Source organism: Carlito syrichta, unplaced genomic scaffold (assembly GCF_000164805.1).
Source record: "Carlito syrichta isolate Samal-C Ts95f unplaced genomic scaffold, Tarsius_syrichta-2.0.1 Scaffold307112, whole genome shotgun sequence".
Classification (NCBI taxonomy): domain Eukaryota; kingdom Metazoa; phylum Chordata; class Mammalia; order Primates; family Tarsiidae; genus Carlito; species Carlito syrichta.
In genome coordinates, this window is record NW_007251208.1 from 811,593 (window position 1) to 831,563 (window position 19,971).

Consider the following 19,971-nt stretch of genomic DNA (forward strand, 5'->3'; position numbering starts at 1 on the left):
CCCGGCCACGCAGCCCTCGACCTGCTGGGCTCCGGCGATCCTTCCGCCTCAGCCTTCCGAGTAGCCGGAATTACAGGCATGCGCTACCATGCCCAGTTGATTTTTTGATTTATTGTAGAGATGAGGTCTCGCTGCCCAGGCGGGTCTCGAACCCACGGGCTCAGGCAATCCACTCCCCTCAGCCTCCCAAAGGCGTGGGATTACAGGCTGGGCCACCGAGCCCGGCTGCCAATCCCTTTTTTATAGGATTATAATTGTTTAAGTTTCACTTATGAGTGATCACATGTACTCTGTTTTTTGTTTCTGTGATAGATCACTGAGTATGATCGACTCCAAATCCATCCAAGTTGCTGCAAAGTTCACATGTTTGTCTTTCTTTATGGCTGCATAATATTCCATTGTGTATTTGTACCACATTTTTTTTAATCCAGTCCAGCTTCGATGGGCAACATGGTTGGTTCAATGTTTTTACTATTGTGAATAGAGCTTCAATGAACATGTGTGTGCAGGTATCTTTTTTGTAGAATGCTTTGAGTTCCTCCGGGTATATTCCCAATAGGGAAATTGCTGGGTCATATGAAAGGTCAATTTCTAATTCTTTCAGATACCGTCACACTGTCTTCCAAAGTGTTTGCACTGGTTTGCATTCCAGCCAGTAGGGGAGAAGTCTTTTAGGAAGAGAGAATACTAGTGCAAAGGGCCAAGGGTCTTTTTGAGTGCAAGTTTCGAGTAGATCGTGTCCCTTTTTTTTTTTTTTTTTTTGAGTTGGAGTCTCACTCTGTTGCCAGGCTGGAGTGTAGTGGCACACTCACACCACCCTCAACCTGCTGGACTCAGGTGGTCTTCCACCTCAACCTTCCAAGTAGCTGGAACTACAGGCATGCATCACCTATTCAGGCTTTTAAAAAATGTATTTATTGTAGAGTTGCTCAGGCTCGTCTCGAACCCCTGAGCTCAGGTAATCCTCTTGCCTTGGCCTCCCTAAGTATTGGGATTACAGGCTTGAGCCACCGTGCCCGGCCTGGTCATGCTCTAAAATGCCTGTTATTTCTGTCTATTGTATAGAGAGCAGTTGGAGATGGGAGGAGGAGGAGGCAGAATTGCTACAAAAACTGTTAGCCTAGGCTATTAGCTCTAGGTTACAAATGATGCGGCCTGCGCCTGTGTGACGAAAGTGGAGGTTGTGTTACATGGACAGATCCTGGATGTATTTCAATGGTGAATCTTACAGGATTCACTGATGAAATAAAGGTGGAATATGAAAAATGAGAGGAGTCAGGAATGACTCGACTTTGGTCTGAGCTGCCTGAAGATGTTACCATCGATTGAAATGTTGTTGTTACTGCCAGAGGAGCAAGTCTGAGTGGGAAAATCAAGAGTTTAGGGACTGCCGGATTTAATATATTAGACATTTAGGAGAATAAACTAAGTGGGCCATTAGATATAGTCTGAAGCTCATCTCTAACATATATTTTGTACTTGTCACATACACATGGTATCTAGAACCATGAGCTAGTCACACTGAGAGTAAGGAGTGAGGATAGAGAAAGAAGTCTAAGGCCTATGTCCTGGGGAAAGGATGCTGGAGCATTAGACACTGGAATCTGAAACTAGGACAGAGGATAAGAGAATTCAGAAGTATTAAAAGCAATGAGGAAAATCAATTTTACATAGGAGTATAGAATATTTTTTCTTTTTTTTTCAAGCTGGAGTCTCACTATGTTTCCCAAGCTGCAGTGCAGTGGCACGCTCATGGCCACCACAGTCTTGATCTGCTGGGCTCAGGAGATTCTCCGCTTCAGCCTTCCAAGTAGCTGGAACTACAGGTGTGCGCTGTCATACCTGGCTAATTTTTTTATTTACTGTAGAGACGAAGTCTCACCATGCTGTCCAGGCTGATCTCAAACCTGTGGGCTCAGGCAATCCTCTCACCTCCAGGTGTGAGTCACCACACCCATCTAGAATACTTTCCAATTACTTCCAAATACACTAGACTTAAGAGACATTTAATTTGCAGTGTTTCTGAATAACACACTCAAAAGTAATTAATAGAAATAATATAAAAAGAATAAGATACTTAAGTTTCATCTTAAATAAAAAACTTTGAAATACTTTAGAAACTTATTTTTGTTATTTGAATTTTTGTTTATTACAAGAAAATTAATAAAACAGACCCAGTGGGGTTGCTTTATGGCAATATTTTGTAACCAATTACTTAGCATTGGATGGATGTTAAACATTCTTAAATTCATGAACATGATGAATCATATGCTCTTTGAGGAAATGAATTGACTATTTAAAACGTTATGCAATTGCAATGTGTCAATAGGTTTTCATTTTCATTATGATTTAGTAAGGTATTTCCAAGAGAGAGGAAAGGTTTCCAAGCAAAGAGGAAGAAGGTGTTTTTAGTGAAGACAAGAAAAAGTAGGCGGCAGCAAGTGCTACTTTTTAAATGAAGGTTATGTATAAAAGAATGGAGAAAGAAAAGGAGAGAAGGAAGAGGGAATGGGGAAGAGAGAGAGAGAGACAGAGAGAGAGAGAGAGAGAGAGAGAGAGAGAGAGAGAGAGAGAGAGAGAGAGAGAAGGCAAGAAAAAGGAGTAAGAGGGAGTAAGGGAAGGAAGATGGGAAGGAGAGAGATTTGTGTGTGAACCTGAGAAGGAGTATTATTATTTTCGAGGTAGAAGAGACACACAGGAGAGAGGCAATAGTTCAAGGATGGAGGTCTTAGAGCACATGAGAAAAGTTGGAATCTAGCTCACAGGAGAGATCTGTTGTCTTTGAGCCCAGGAGAAGGATGTAAGGATTAGTGGGGCTATAGGTATATTTGTAGATGGTGCTCAATAGTTGGGAGTGGGAGCCAATGTTAAAGGAAATTCGGCCTTTATTACTTCATTGCTTACCCTCAAGGGGTGTTTAGTTCCTGCTAAGATCATTCTTTCATCTCTAGTTACAAACCTACCATTGGTTTGTAACCTGGCATTTTCTAAATACTTCGTGGTACACCTGATAGGAATTGATGTTAGCAAGTCAAGATATATTTAAGAGGAAAATAATGTGAAGTACTTACTTGCTCCTATGTGTGGTTTACTCATTGACATTAAGCTTAATGGGTCTGTCTGAATAGTAATTTCTTATCTTTTCTGCAGGAAATTCGACTTATTGATTATGAGAAAATGGTGGACCATAGAGGTGTCCGAGTAGTAGCATTTGGACAGTGGGCCGGCGTGGCAGGTAAGTATGCCAGGGCTTCTACCTTACCCACTTTCTAAATTTGCCTGGAGAGTAACTGTGTGTTTTCTCTTTTCTATAGCAAAGGAATAGGAGTGTTTATTTCTACTGATAAAACACAAATGAGGGCCAGGCATGGTGACTCATGCCTGTAATCCCAGCCCTTTGGGAGGTGGAGCCAAGAGGATAGCCTGAGCCCAGGTGTTTGAGACCAGCCCAGGCAACTTGGTCAGACCTCATCTTTACAATAAATCAAAACAACTTATCCAGGCGTAGTGGTGTGCGGCTCTAGTGCCAGCAACGTGAGAGGCTGAGGCGGAAGGACCACCTGAACCCAGCAGGTCAAGGCTGTGGTGGCCATTAACGTGCCACTGCACTCCAGTCTGGGTGATAGAGTGAGACTCTGACTCAAAAAAAAAAAAAAGGAGTTAGATGGGGCATAGTGTGTGACACCTGTAATCCTAGCACTTTGGGAGGCAGAGGCAGGAGGATTACTTGAGGCCTGGAATTCAAGACCAGGCTGGGCACCATAGCAAGACCCTGTCTCCACCAAAAATAAATGATAGTATGCTGAAGGATGATGGATATCAATGGAATGGAGGACTAAGATAAACTGTTAAAATATACTTTATTACTAAAATTGAAATGAAAAATAGAGCAGAGAGAAGGATAACAAGCATGAACAGCTTCTGACTTTTTAGGTTGTTCATTTGGTTTGCTAGAAGGAGAGATTAGTTTGGTAAAAAGACACTGGGAAGGCTGGACACAGTGGCTCACGCCTATAATCCCAGCACTTTGGGAGGCCGAGATGAGGGGATTGCCTGAGCCCACGGGTTCAAGATCAGCTTGGCAAGAACTCATGTTTACAGTAAATCAAATAATTAACTGGGCGTGGTGGCTCACACCTGTAGTCCCAGCCACTTGGAAGGCCAAGGTGAAAGGATTGCCTGAGCCCAGCAAGTTGAGGATGTGGTGGTCGTGAGCTTGCCACTGCACTCCAGCCTGGGTGACAGTGAGACTCCACCTCAAAAAAAAAAAAAAAAAAAAAGCAGGGGAAAAGGTACAGGGACAGGAACTGACCTAGACTTTGGGTAAAACTGTGCATGATTTTGCTCCCAGTTAGTACTTTGAACCTTCTTTAGTTGAGAAACACCACACTACGTTATGTCTTTGTAACAGATTGGACTATCTGGAGTCTAAAACAGAAAGTCATGTTTTGGCATTATTTGTTTGGCACTATTACATAAAAGTGGAAGATTTCTCTTTGAGGTTTATGTCTCTGACATTTCATCTTGGCCAATCTGCCTTTGCCTCTTTGTGATTAAACTCTTATTAAATTGCATTTCACAGAAAATATGTTTGATACTGTCATGTTATTAAATTATGCAAAAAATGAGATCATTTGAGATCCCAGGGTACTTTAACAAAAAGCGTTCTTTCTACCATTCACTAAATAAATTATCACTCAAATATGTTGGAACTACAGGCGCGCACTACATGCCCGGCTCATTTTTTGATTTATTGTAGAGAAAATAACCATTTCAGACCAGGCATGGTGGCTCAAGCCTGTAATCCCAGGACTTTGGGAGGTGAAAGTGAGAGGATGGCCTGAGTCCAGGAGTACGAGACCAATCTGGGCAACTTGGTAAGACCTCGTTGCTACAATAAGTCAAGAAAAATTAGCTCAGCACGGTGGTGCACACCTGTAGTTCCAGCTACTTGGAAGGCTAAGGAAGAAGGAATGCCTGAGCCCAGAACGTTGATGCTGCAGTGGCCATGAGTGTGCTACTATAGTCTAGCCTGAGCATCAGAGTGAGACTCCAACTCAAAAGGAAAAAGAAAAAGAAAAAGAAAATAACAATTTTAGAAAATCTATAAAATTTACCCTGTTATTATACCCCAATCTATTTGCTTCTGAAACAAAATTTCTAAGCAAAATTTTGAAACTCAGAAAATTATTTCATTAAAAACCAGTTCATTATTTTTTTTCTAGCCCCACCTTATACCTTTTCTCAGTCAACACACAAATAGCTCTATTAAAGTAACAGAAAATTACTTTTTTTTTTTTAATCAGAGTGTCACTCTGTCACCCAGGCTGGAGTGCAGTGCTAGGATCACAGCTCACTACAGCCTCTACCTCCTGGGCTCAGGTGATCTTTCCACCTCAGCCTCCCATGTAGCCTGAATAAGTTTTTGATCTTTTTGTAGAAACAAGGTCTTGTTACGTTACGTAGGCTGAATTTGAACTCTTGGGCTCAAGCAATCCTCCTACCTCGGCCTCCCAAAATGCTGGGATTACAAGCGTGAGCTACCATGCTCACAAGATTAAATTTCTTAATGTAGAAGGAGAAATAGAAAGACATCTGATGATTACTCTTTCCAGGGCCATTCAGGACTCACCCAGAGGAGGGTTTTGTTTATCCATAGAGAATTAATACATCATAAATAAGCTGATTTATTTAGAAGTCACCATATTCAGATTTAGCACCACATCTGTGAATAAGATGTGGTTCTTTTTAAAAAATTTTTATTATAAAGATGTGGGGTACATTTCAGAGTTAGATATATAAACATTGATCATGCAGGTATCCTTGTTGATGAGGTATGCCCCTTCCTCCCCTAGCAGTTTCCCTCAACTGCCAATCCCAGCCCCCGCCGCCCTGACAGTTTCCCACTACTGCCAATCACTTTCTTATAGCATTATAATTGTTCAAGGTCCATTTATGAGTGGGAACATATGGAACTCTGTTCTTTGTTTCTGTGATAAATCACTGAGTATGATTGACTCCAAATCCACCCAAGTTGCTGCACCGTCCATATATTTGTCCTTCTTTATGACTGCATAATATTCCATTGTGTATATGTACCACATTTTTCAAATCCAGTCCAGCTTTGATGGGCAACACGGTTGGTTCCATGTTTTTGCTATCGTTAATAGAGCTACAACAAACATATGTGTGCAGGTTCTTATCCTTAAAAAAGTATTCAGGCAAGTAAACAAACAAATACAATGCCAGTGCTAATTGCATTGAAGTGGACTTGGCTGCTGGAAAAGTTTTCTTTTAAAAAATGCCTTCAAAGCTGAGATCTGAAGAATGATTAAAAACTATTCAAGGAAGTAGGGGAGAGGGAGAGTATAATTGTGCAAAACCCAAAGAGAAGAGGGGAGAGAGAGCAGTTTTGGAGAATAGAAATTAGTTCAGTATGACTAGAGTGTAGATGGAGAGAAGGGATATGTGGTTGTAGAAATATTGAGAAGGTGGCATTTGCAGGGGCCAGGGAGGAAGGGAGACATTTCAAAGATGACATGTAGGTTAATAACTTGATGAATACAATGAGGTTGTTCTCTTAGTAACTACAAGAATTTGTGGAAAAGATAGTCAATGAGTTTGGTATAGAAAAATGTTATTAGTGAATTACAATCTAAGTTACTATAATGAAGAGACCCCATAAAGGGATGGAAGGCCAGAGGCCAGAGGTCTAGGGAGGGGAAAATGCTGGGGAACCTCTGCTATCATCAACACATGGGTTCTATTTCTAAGGAGGTGAACCTCCTGATTGTTACTATTTTCCAGTCAGTGGAAAGGGCAGAAAGAAAGTAGAGGCAAGCAGCTTCCTTGTGAAAGACATGGCCTAGAATTTAGATATATTATTTCTGCTCATACTTATTGGTCAAAATTGATTGAGAAATGTAATCTAAAACTGGGCAACTATTAGTCCCACTAAAGCCGTTTGCTCTGCTTCCATCTATGAAAGATTAACTGGGTCCAGATTTACTATTTTCCCATTAACCCACTAGAAAATTGGATGAGGTATTAATATATAAAACAGTGTTTTCAGACATTGGATAATGGACAGTGCAGATTTGTGATCCCTGATAGATGAAAAATAAATGAGATGAGTTCTATGTTCACTCTGGCTTTCTGTCTAAGAAATTTCCAGACAGTGCAAAAATGGAAAAGTGACACAAAGCCTGGTGGACTTACTGAGTTGAGAAGACAAGAGATAGCAGTTGAGGAGCTCGTGGAGTCAATTCTCCAGGCATACATCACAATTTTAAATGTGTATGCACCTAATAATAGAGCTTTAAAATTCATTAATAATAATTGACAGACTTAAAAAAAAGATAAATCCCTTAACATATTTGGAAATTTAAACACTCTTCTTTCTGTAACTGTCAGAGCAAGTAGACAGAAAATTAGTAGAAATATAGAATTATTAAACACTATCAACCACCCTGATCTAATTGACATTTTTTGACCACTCTACCCAATAACCATAGCTTGCACATTCTTTTCAAGTCATGTGGAACATTTACCCAGATAGCCCATATACTGGGTCACAAAACAATTTTCAATAAATTTAAAAGGCTTGAAATCACATAGTATGTTCTCAGACAGTAATAAAATTGACTAGAGATTTTATTAAAATATATCTAGAACATTTCCAAATATTTGGAAGATAAACCAATGTACTTTTGAATAACCCATGCGTGAAGAACATTCAAATTGAGACAGAAATGACGGCTATGTTTTGAAATCAAAAGAAAAATCAGTTTTGGAGAGACAGACATGGAGTCATCCATATACAGGTAGTACTTAAAATTTGGGACTACACGGAATGACTTAAGGGCAAAATGTTGATAGATAAGAGAATGGAGCCCAGGAAGGAATCCTGAGGATAAATTATATGAGGAAAGGGCACATGAAGAGGAGCTACAGAAAGGTAGGATAAAACACTTCAAGACAAGGATGCTGAGGAAAGACATTGCATCACCCAATATGTCTGACCTGATCTGAATTTAGCTATTTAGGTCACTACATAGCTGGCAGGGACCCTAGGGCTCATAGTGATTTTGTTTGTTTGGTTGGTTGGTTTTGGTATGAGAGGGATTGAAGCATGTTTAAATGTTGGTAAGAATGAATCAATAGTGATAGTGAAGGGAATAATTCAAGAATGAATTCCTAGGACTGCAAGAAGGGATGAAATCTGGAACAAAATGGAGAGATTAATCTTAGATAAGAAGAGGAACACTCTTTCTATTTTATCAGAATTCAAGGTGGAAGGAATACATGGGGATGCTGTTGGATTAGTACATTTGATGGTAGAAAGTTGGGAGGATGGATAAGGTCGATTGAGGCTCCTTCCAAATCTGAGATGCTGTGGTCTGTGCTTCCTCAGGGTACCCAGCAGGTTGGAGAATGGGCAGAAAGAACAGCTTCAACTCCTCTCAACTAATGATCTTTCTATTGGTCTGATTCTGCAATAGGGATGATCAACATTTTACACGGAATGGGTTTGAGACTCCTTGCTTTGGGACACCATACACCTTTTATGGTGAGAGATTTTTGGTGGTGTTTTTTTTTTTTGCTTATTTTATTTAAAAATACATATCATACTTTTAGAATAGAAAAATGTATCAACTGGTGGACTAACCTGAATCACGTGTGCTTGTTTTCAGCATATTGGCATGGCCCACAACTACAGGAATAGCAGTCAGGCTGTGCAAGCTGTCCGTGATGCTGGCTATGAAATATCTCTGGGCTTGATGCCAAAGTCGATAGGGCCCTTAACATTTGTGTTCACAGGGACTGGCAATGTATCCAAGGTAAATTTCACCTGTCTTCCTTCGGTAAAGCAGTCTGAAACTCTATAACTAATCCAAACAATGCGGGCATTTCAAATAAAATGAATGAGGAATCTATTTTTTGATACTCTTTTTCCCAGTGTATTTTTCTCATATTGAAGAGCAGTAATGATCCAGAAACATATTTTTTCCTTTTGGTTGATACTCAGCTATCAGAGATTAAGAATGTTTTCCCTTCCTCCCTCCCTTTCTTCCTTCCTCCCTCCTTCCCTCCCTCCCTCCTTCCTCCTTCCTTCCTTCCTTCCCTACCCCCCAAGAATTCATGTTAATGGGATAAAGGTACGTTCTGAGGGTAATCTGTTTACCTCCGTCACTGAGATTACCAAAATTTGAAAGTGACTTTAGGATATACAGTTTTTAAGACTACTTTGAGTTTTGCCAAGAAGATGGTAAGAAGATTCGTTCAACACTAAAATTAATGCTTTACTCCTTCTCAAATGGTTTTGAGAATGCATTTGTAATCTCCTATACAAAAAGTTATAAATGTAAATAGTTCTTTCTTCGAAGAAAATAATTTACAAATAGGACATCACTATTAGTATTATATTGTGAGGTAAGCATCTGATTTTTCCTTTTGTGGGAAATATAGTTTCCCCATTTAAATAATTTATATGATCAATAGTAAATGGAAATATTGTATTGTGCCCTTATTTCTAAATGCTCTTGTTGGCCGGGCATGGTGGCTTATCTGTAATCCCAGCACTTTGGGAGGCCGAGAAGAGAGGATTGCCTGAGCCAAGGGGTTTGAGACCAGCCTGGACAACTTGGCAAGACCTCGTCTCTACAATAAATAAAAAAAAATTAGCCAGGTATAGTGGCGCGTGCCTGTAGTTCCAGCTACTTGGAAGACTGAGGCAGAAGAATCACCTGAGCACAGCAGGTTGAGGCTGTGGTGACTGTGAGTGTGCTGCTGCACTCCAGCCTAGGCGCAGAGTAAGACTCTGACTCAAAAGAAAAAACTTAAAAAAAAAATGCTCTTGTTGATACTCTGAGCAGCTTAATTTAAAAAAAAAAAATGCACCTTCTCATGTGTGCTTTTCAAGCTGGAATAAGAACTGGTTACTAGGTTACATGCAGGGAGCTGCACTTCTGTGTTGCAGTTCTGATAGCCTGGAGGGCAAAAGAAGCTATAAAATTGTGGAGAAAATTGGAATTTTTTCAAGAAACCATGTTGGTTCTTTTTCTATTGACTTTTGGATTTTTTCCTCTTGTGTTATATGTAGGGAGCCCAAGAAATCTTCAATGAGCTACCTTGTGAATATGTGGAGCCCCATGAATTAAAAGAAGTTTCCCAAACTGGAGGTAAGGGGCAGAAGATGACTGTAAATTTTATTGTTTTTTATCACCATACATCTTTATAATTTATCACCCACTTTACTCATTTCTTTTCCACAAGACCTCAGAAAAGTGTATGGGACGGTGTTAAGTCGCCATCATCATCTTGTCAGGAAAACAGATGGTGTATATGATCCTGTAGAGTATGACAAATATCCTGAGCGCTACATAAGTCGTTTTAATACTGATGTGAGTATCATATTCATTTTTGAGTTGGTTGCTTATGGTACACTATAGTCTGTTTTCAAGGAGAGAAATGATGAATGTGTACATTGTTTTCAGATCCCCTGTTGTGTGTCCTTTGGGTATCACAAGTTGGCCTAAGGAGCTGTCACCTTTATGAGTGTTTGGAGTGGCCTTTGCTTAGTAGTTTTGGCGGTTTCTGTGGGTATGCTATTTGCCTCACTGTCTCTTTTTCTTGGTCTACCTGTGCCCAATAGCTTTAAACCATTTCCTGTAGATTACCGTTTTCTGTATTTATCCTGGACTAGTTAGCACTATTGGCAAGACACAATGACTATGAGGCTTGGTATCAACATAGATTTATTTCTTCTAAGGCCACAAATTGTAACCATAACTTCAGCCAGACGTCTCGAAATGCATGCTGTTGATTATAGGGGATGAGGCTGAAATAGTGGGTCTCTACATAAACATAGACTATCCCCACTGTATGAAGAAGCTACTTATAAATCAAATCCAGCTGGGTGCGGTGGCTCACACCTGTATTCCCAGCACTTTGAAAGGCAGTGGCGAGAGAATTGCCTGAATCCAGGGGTTCAAGATCAACCTGGGCAACTTGGCAAGACTTCGTCTTTGCAATAAATAAAAAAAGTAGCCGGGAGTAGTGGCGCACAGCTGTGGTTCCAGCTAATTGGAAGGCTGAGATAGATGGATCAACTGAGTCCAGCAGGTTGAGGCTGCGGTGGCTGTGAGCATGCCACTGCACTTCAGCCTGAGTGACAGAGTGAGACACTGACTCAAAAAAAAAAAAATTAAAAAATCAAATCCTTCTAATGGGGACACACTGGCTTCATCTTATAAACAGTACCATATGCAGGACAATACGTTTGTGTGTTTTGTAGTCACTGACCACGCAATGATCCTTCCTAAAATAAACCAAAAAACAACACAACACAAAACAAAAAGGCATGCATTTATTGTGAAAAAGAATGTCTTAACTAATTTTAAATATGTTTGCACAACATAGCATTTTAGATTCTGGTATGATATTTAGCTGTAGAGCATGCTAGAGTGAAGGATTCTGGAACCTTCAGTTTGAGATGTTTGAAGAACAAATATTATGAAACTAGTCTAAAACTGAAAAAAACTTTAAATCTAGCAAATTTTCAACCCTTCTCTTTTCACCAGTCACAGAAGTATTGGTAATAGGATGCACTGCATCCTAAAACTTATACTGACCTTGTTACCATGTATGCATGTATGTAGCACATTTCTTCATGGAGCTTACAGATGTTATCTTATTTAATCTTCACAGCATTCCTTTGAGGAATGGGGTTTGCATTATCACAATCTGGCAGGTAAGGAAAATAGAGCCTAGAGAAGTTGAGGTAGCATGATTTATCTTTTAAAATTTATTTTATATTTTAAGTTTCAAAACAAAATTTATTAGAAAAAGAAGATAGGAAAGAAAGGGAGACATGACAGAGCTGGTAGGAGTGAGAGAAACTGCCAAGGTAGCATGATCCAGGGGTTCAGCTGGAAATAGTTCTGACTTTCTGTGCTTTCCTTTTTCTTTGCTATGCAATATATTATAGAATGAATATATTGACATTTATGGTCATATGTTTCTCTATCATGGAATACTTTTAACTGAAATCTGGGTGGGTGTTTATTATCTTTGCCTCAAAAGATGGCATATTCAGTTTTTGAGTTGGTTGCTTATGATACACTATAGTCTGTTTTCAAGAAGAGACGCTGACTCTGGCCAGTGACAGAAGTTTCATTTAATTGTTTCTCATAGACTTTACTGATAGCTCTTTTTCAGCACACTGCCTTGAAATAGGCTATTTCCTATTTGCTTGAGCTTGGAACTTGTGTTACAGATTGCACCCTATACAACCTGCTTAATCAATGGAATCTACTGGGAACAAAACACCCCTCGCTTACTAACCCGCCAAGATGCTCAAAGTCTCCTGGTTCCAGCCAAGTCCTCAGTTGCTGGTGTGGAAGGCTGCCCCACGTTGCCACACAAGTAAGGATGTGACTTAGCAAAAATGGTACTTTTTAGCAGCAGCACCCATCACTAGGGTCAAATAATATAATGTTTCCACATAGCATAGGACTTGATTTTTCATGACCAGCTGTCTGCCTTATTTTCTTCCACCTCTTGGCAGCATTTGACATGGCTATCACAGCTATCACAGTCATCCCTCCCTGAAACTCTTCTTTTGCCTTCTGTGACTCCACATACGGTCCCAAAGTAACCTCCTTAGATATTTTCTCTTGCTTCCCCGTCCCCATCTCTCTCTAGTCTGTTACTCTGGTTTTTTTATTTCATAAATTCACGATCATTTATTTCCCTATGTTTATGATTTTTTTTCTCCTTCATATAGAACTTAATCTCCTTAAGAATAGGAGCCCTAGCTGGGCATGGTGACTCATGCCTATAATCCCATCACTTGGTGGGAGGCTGAGATGGGAGAATTGCTTGATCCCAGAAGGCCAAGGTTGTAGTAAGCCATGATCGTGCCACTGCCCTCCAACCTGGGCAACAGAGGGAGACCTACTGAAAAAAAAGAAAAAAAGAGTAAGACTAGGAACCCTGTTTATATTGGCGACAAGCACCCAGTACATTGCTTGATATATGATAAGCATTCAAATAATTATTAAATTATGAACTAATTAATTAGTTAATATTTGTGGAACACTGGGTTTGCCTGGCACTCTGCTAAGCTGAAGGATAAGGAAGAGTAAAGGATAGATTTGGTTTCTCAGACATGTAGCTGGCACCAAGTTAATGCCAAGGGAATAATACTAAGAGCAACAACATCATTGGAGTTTAGAAGAAACTGGAAGCAATTGGCTCAACAAAGCCTTAACAGGGAGGAGAGAGGAGAATAACAAACCCAAGTGATAGGGTTGGTACTTGATAAAGCACAATTTAGGAGACAGAGCAGGACAGTCTAGCTCTGCTATAGATTCGTGTAGACAAATAGTAATTGGAGGTTGACCAGGAAAATTGTGGTTAACCTCTGAAGGCTTTTGACTGCTCAGCTGAAACTTTTGTTCATAATTCTAGAAACTTCTGTATAATCACATCTAAAATTTTGTAGTACTAAATAGGGTAGAGATAGTATAATTGAACCTTTGTGAGTTATTTAGAGGTGGCTAATTAGGCTAACTTTAACTAGTCTGTTGTTAGTGATTTCTCTAGGGAAGAGACTTTCCACTTTAGTTTCTTTTCTCTTTTCTTTCTTTCTTTTTTCATGTGGAAACCAAAACTCATATTGGGAAGATGCTCTGTATCCCAGAACAGCATAGTGTCCTGAAGAGTGAGCTGGCACCCTAGGAGCCTGGAAAATATTTGGCACCCATATTGAAAATTGTTCAAGTGCCTTTCATTTTCATTAATTTTTAGTCTTGTTGGAGACCATACAATTTCTTCCTCTCATCTAAGCATTAATGTTATTTTCAGACTTGTGGCAATATGTGACATTTCAGCAGACACGGGAGGATCTATAGAGTTTATGACTGAGTGTACGACAATAGAGCATCCCTTCTGCATGTACGATGCGGATCAGCATATTATCCATGACAAGTACGTTTGCTAATAGCTGTCAGATGGTATATATCCCTTACTTACCTTGATATACTACTTTAACAAACTCCATATTTTACATTGTAATGCAAGTATGAAATTTGGAGTATAACGTTCAAAATATTAAAATGTGGTAGAAAAACTACCTGCAAATTTGAGCACTTCAATACATGAATGCTATATTTAAATGAGGGATGGGGGCTAGGCATGGTGACTCACTCCTGTAATCCCAGCACTTTGAGAGGTAGAGGTGAGAGGATTGCCTGAGCCCAGGGGTTCGAGACCGCCTGGGCAACTTGGTGAGACCTCATCTCTACAATAAATCAAAAAATTAGCCGGGCATGATGGTGTGCACCTGTAGTTCCAACCACTTGGAAGGCTGAGGTGGAAGGATCACCTGAGCAGCATGCCACTGCCCTCCAGCCTGGGCAGCAGAGTGATACTTCGACTCAAAATAAGGAAATATATAAATAAATGGGAGATGGATGCTGAAGAAGGAAAGAGTTTTGTTTGAGAAGACTTGTTTATTTTCTCATATACTGTTATGCAAAATTACATATGATGTTGACGCAAACATTATGAAGTAGCCATCTGGAAAAGTCAGAGCTTACAAGTTGCTCTTTGAACGTCTATATTATTTCTCCTAGTTTCGAAGGCTCTGGGATTCTAATGTGTTCCATTGACAATTTGCCAGCACAGCTTCCAATTGAAGCCACAGAATGCTTTGGAGACATGCTTTACCCTTATGTTGAAGAAATGGTAAGCAGATTGGTTACATCAGCAACAACTCTGTGGTTTTAAATAGAATTATGGTGCGATCTTATGAATGTTCTGGTCCTCTGTATCCAAGAAATCTGTTGTAAAATGAAATGCCAGCCCTTCCCTGAAGTACTTAATGATATACATTTATTTTACACCTGCTTGCTTATCTCATGGGGAATAAGATTACATCACTGTCTGAATGCTTAATTACAATTACATTTATCTTTCACTAAACATTTTATTAAAAATGTTCATGACAGGTAAGATAAAACCTACGTTTTTTTCAATTCTTTGCTGTTCATGGGGGAATTCTTACTGTGCTGTGATTAACAGATTTGAAAATTTAAGAATATAGAAAATTTATTGGATCTTAGTCACTAATGTATAGTTAAGTGATCACTTATGTTGAGGTCACGTACTTTTCTTCCGTGATCAGTGATTAAGTGATGAAATACAATGTTATCTAAATTCCATTTTCTTTACCAAAGAAAATCCTTCTTACTTCAGTATTTACCCTAAGTAAATTCATTCTTACCTTGCTTAATATTTATTGCTAATGACTGTCTGTTCTGGTGATGATTCCAAAGTTATGAATAATGGCTCTTATTTTTTCATCCATACCTTCACTCACAAGCTCTCACTAAGATGGGATAGTAGTTAGTAAAGCAAGAATTATGAAATTTCCAGTTTGTGATCTTCTTTTCTTTCAAATAGTATTTAATTTCGACTCCTTCTTTTTCCTTTTGGACTTTGTCAACAGGGAGATGTAGCAGGCTTTTGATAATGCAGGCAGCACTGGGTGTGGTGGGTCACACCTGTAATCCCAGCACATTGGGAGGCAGAGGTGAGAGAATTGCCTGAGTCAAGGGGTTTGAGACCAGCTTGGACAACTTGGCAAGACTTTGTCTCTACAATAAAGAAAAAAAATATATAGCTGGACGTGGTGGTGCATGCCTGTAGTTCTAGCTACTTGGAAGGCTGAAGCGGAAGGATTGCTTGAACCCATCAGGTTGAGGCTGTGGTGGCTGTAAGTATGCCACTGCACTCCATCCTAGGCAACAGAATTAGACTCCAAAAAAAAGAAAGAAAAATGCAGGCAGCAGATATTATCATGGTTGGACATAGTACTGCACCTTTTATGTGCCAGGCGGTACCCAAAGTACTTCAACTATTTTAATTTTAAATACTCAAGAGAACCCTATTAGGTGGGTGGCCATCAAATTTTTTTTTTTAAGTTGGCGTCTCTGTCACCCAGACTGGAGTGCAGTGGCTGCTCCCGGCCACTGCAGCTCGACTTGCTGGGCTCTGGCGATCCTTCCGCCTCAGCCTTCCGAGTAGCCGGAATTACAGGCGCGCGCTACCACGCCCGGCTGATTTTTTATTTATTGTAGAGATGAGGTCTTGCCAAGTTGCCCAGGCGGGTCTCGAACCCGCGGGCTCAGGCAATCCACTCAACTCAGCCTCCCAAAGGTGTGGGATTACAGGATGAGCCACCGAGCCCGGTTGGTGGCCATCATTAAGCCCACTCTATAGATGATGATACTGAAGCATAGAGAAGTTAAGTCTGAGAATTGTTGCTTGCTTGTTGCTAATGCAGTGCTGGATGTAAAATGTGTGTGGAGTTGGTGCTGAAGGATTTAAGTAACATGAGAAAGGGACAAACGTCTGACTTTTCTGGAGACATCTGCTTACTTTATGGCCTTCAGTGGGGCATTCACTTCCTTTCTGAGCTTCAGATATTTCTTTTATTTTTATTTATTAATTTTTTTATAATTAATATTTTTAATTATGATATTGTGGGGTACAGTTAAGGGTTAGGTATACAAATATGTTTCATTCAGGCACCCTTGTTGATAAGAGGTGTCTCCCTGTCCCCAGACAGATATTTACTACCATTACTCCCATCTCCCTCCTCCCCCCCATAGTTTCCCACTACTGTCAGTCATTTTCTTATAGTATTACATCGGATGTTCAAGGTCCACTATATGAGTGAGAACATGTGATACTCAGATCTTTGTTTCTGTGAGAGGTCACTCAGTATTATAGACTCTAGTTCCATCCAGGTTGCTGCGAAATTCATGATTTTGTTCTTTTATCTATAAAGTAAGGTAGTTGTAGTATATAATCTTAATAGTCTCTCCCATTTTAATATTCTGTAATGGTACATGTGTAAGTGACCAAAAAGTATATGTTTAAAAAAAGCAATAGTAAATTTATCATGATGGTACCATTTTTGATGCCCTTCGTTTGTTTCCTTTTGGTATCATTTCCTTTTGGTATCAAGACTGAATGACTTGATTTTTTTTTTTTTTTGAATAAGAGTCTCACTCTGTTGCCCAGGCAGGAGTGCAGTAGAATGCTCACAGCAGCCTTAGCCTGCTGGGCCCAGGTGATCCTTTTGCCTCAGTCTTCCGAGTAGCTGGAACTACAGGGGTGCACCACCATGACCGGTTAATTTTTTGATTTAGTGTAGAGATAAAGTCTTGCTAAGTTGCACAGGCTGGTCTCGAATTCCTGGGATTACAGGCGTGAGCCACTGTGCCTGGCTGAATACCTTAATTTATCATTTCTTATAGTAGAGGTTTTCTGGTGACAGATTCCTTTAATTGTCTTTATCAGAAAATGTCTTTATATGCTTTATTTTGCTAATAAGTTTTTTCTGTGATTTTTAAAAAATTTCAGATATTCTATTTTTAGTTCTGGAATTTCCATTTGGCTTTTTTGTTTTGGTATTTTCTTTCTTTCTTTCTTTCTTTCTTTCTTTCTTTCTTTCTTTCTTTCTTTCTTTGAGTCATAGTCCACTCTGTAACCCAGGCTAGAGTACAGAAGCACAATCATGGCTCACAACAGCCATGATCTCCTGGGCTCAGGTGATCCTCCTGCCTCAGCCTTCCGAGTAGCTAGGACTATAGGTATGAGCCATTGTGCCCGACCTTCACTGAGAGTTTCTGTCTTTTCATTTGTCACGAGTGTATTTTTTGTATTACATGGAGCATGGTTATAAAAACCACTTTGCAATCTTTATCTCATGCTTTCAACATTCTGGGTCAACTTTATTGTCTTTTCCCTTGAGAAGGGTCATAGTTTTCTGACTTTCATTAATTGAATAATTTTGGATTTTGTTCTGGATGATGTGGTTGTTATACTACAGAGATTTTGGGTTGCTACTTTTCTCTAAAAAGTGTTGATATTTTTGTCTTAGCAGGCAGTTAACTTGGTTAGACTTAACTGAAAATTCTGTCTCACCTGTGGAGGGAGATATTGCAGACCAAATTTCAGCTCTTTTATCTCTTTATGGGCTGCTTATAGTTTGGCCTGTGCATGCTCAGTTTGGGGGTCATCCAGAGACTTAGAGTAGAGTCTACCTAGAGGGTGGACTTTCCTTTTTCTGAATCTGCCCTCTCTGGAATTTCCCCTTCACTTTTCAGAGGCTGTGGTTACTCTGAGCACCATCATTGTTTCCTTAGGTCAGAAAGTCAGTGAACTTTCTACATAATTTCACCTCCTTGCTGCACATGACCTATCCTCAGGCCAATGTCAAAAGAATGAGAAACTCAATTATTGCTTTGCTTGCTTACTCCAAGTTTTGACACTTCTTTCTAAACTGCTTTTCTCTTCAACCTTGCCAACACCTGTTTTATTTTATTTTATTTTTTAACTTTTTACTAATAGCCATTCTGACTGGCATGAAATGGTATCTCACTGTGGCTTTTATTTTCATTTCTTTGATGATTAGTGAAGTTGAACATTTTTTCATATGTTTATTGGCCACTTTTTTGCCTTGTGTCTTCTTTTGAAAAGTGTCTTTTCATGTCTTTTGCCCACTTTTTAATGGGGTTATTTGGTTTTTTTCCTGTCGATTTGTTTGTTTCTTACAGATTCTGGATATTAGGCATATATCAGATACATAGTTTGTAAATATTTTCTTCCATAGGTTGTCTGTTTTCTCTGTTGATAGTTTATTTTGTTGTGCAAAAGCTCTTTATTTTAATTAGGATCTCACTTTCAATTTTGGTTTTTACTGCACTTGCTTTTGGTGATTTGGTCATAAATTCGTTGCCAAGGACAATGTCTAGAAGAGTGTTTCCAGGTTTTCATCAAAGATTTATATAGTTTTGAGGTCTCAAATCGAAGTATTTTGTCCATTATGAGTTAATTTTTGAACATGGTGAGAAGAAGGGGTCTGGTTTCATTCTTCTGCTTATGGTTAGCTAGTTTTCTCAGCATCATTTACCAAATAGGACGTCCTTTCCCCAGTGTTTGTTTTTGTCAGCTTTGACAAGGATCAGTTAAATGTAGGTCAGTAGCTTTATTTCTAAGATCTCTATTCTGTTTCATTGGTCTAGGTTTCTATTTTTATGCCAGTACCATGCTGTTTTGGTTACTGTATCCTTGTAGTAAAGTTTGAAGTTTGGTAATGTGATGTTTCCAACTTGGCTCTTTTTGCTTAGGCTTGCTTTGGCTGTTAGGGCTCTTTTTGCTTCCACATGAATTTAAGCATTGTTTATCTAAATCTGTGAAAAAATTACACTGGTAGTTTAATGTGGATTGCATTAAATCTTTAGATTGCTCTGGGAAGTAAAGATATTTATCTATCTGTCTATCTATCTATCTATCTATCTATCTATCTATCTATCTATCTATCTATTTAATTGAGCTACGTCTCACTCTGTTGCCCAAGCTGGAGTGCGGTGGCATGCTCATGGCCACCGCAGCCTCAACCCGCTGGGCTTAGGCAATCTTTCTGCCTCAGCCTTCCAAGTGGCTGAAACTATAGGCATGTACCTCCGTGCCCAGCTAATTTTTTGATTTATTGTAGAGAAGAGGTTTTGCCAAGTTGCCCAGGCTGGTCTTGAACCCATGGGTTCAGGCAATCCTCTCACCTCGGCATTCCAAACGCTGGGATTATAGGCATGAGCCACTGGGCCCGACCAGTAAGAATATTTTAATGGTATTGATTCTTCCAATCCATGAGCTTGAAATTTTTTCCTTTTGTTCATGTCATCTTTGGTTTCTTTCAGCAGTGTTTTGTAGTTCCTGTTGTTGAGATCTTTCTTTGCTAGGTGTATTTCCAGGTATTTTATTTATTTGTGCCTATCTAAATGGGATTGTGTTTTTGATTTGGTTCACAGCTTGAACATTGCTGATTATGGAAATGCTACTCATTTGTGAATATAGATTTTATACCCTGATATTTACTGCAGTCACTTATTAGCT

At 39.5% G+C, this 19,971-nt stretch overlaps 1 protein-coding gene across 1 annotated transcript in view; it reads left to right on the forward strand.

Annotated features, from left to right (window-relative positions):
- AASS (aminoadipate-semialdehyde synthase) overlaps window positions 1-19,971 on the forward strand; it is a 66,589-nt gene that overhangs the window by 17,382 nt on the left and 29,236 nt on the right. The window contains exons 4-11 of the mRNA XM_008063884.2: window positions 3,151-3,235; window positions 8,502-8,569; window positions 8,694-8,840; window positions 10,103-10,181; window positions 10,276-10,403; window positions 12,278-12,426; window positions 13,870-13,992; window positions 14,640-14,751. Of these exons, the coding sequence (XP_008062075.1) occupies window positions 3,151-3,235; window positions 8,502-8,569; window positions 8,694-8,840; window positions 10,103-10,181; window positions 10,276-10,403; window positions 12,278-12,426; window positions 13,870-13,992; window positions 14,640-14,751 (891 nt within the window). The remainder of the gene's footprint in view (window positions 1-3,150; window positions 3,236-8,501; window positions 8,570-8,693; window positions 8,841-10,102; window positions 10,182-10,275; window positions 10,404-12,277; window positions 12,427-13,869; window positions 13,993-14,639; window positions 14,752-19,971) is intronic.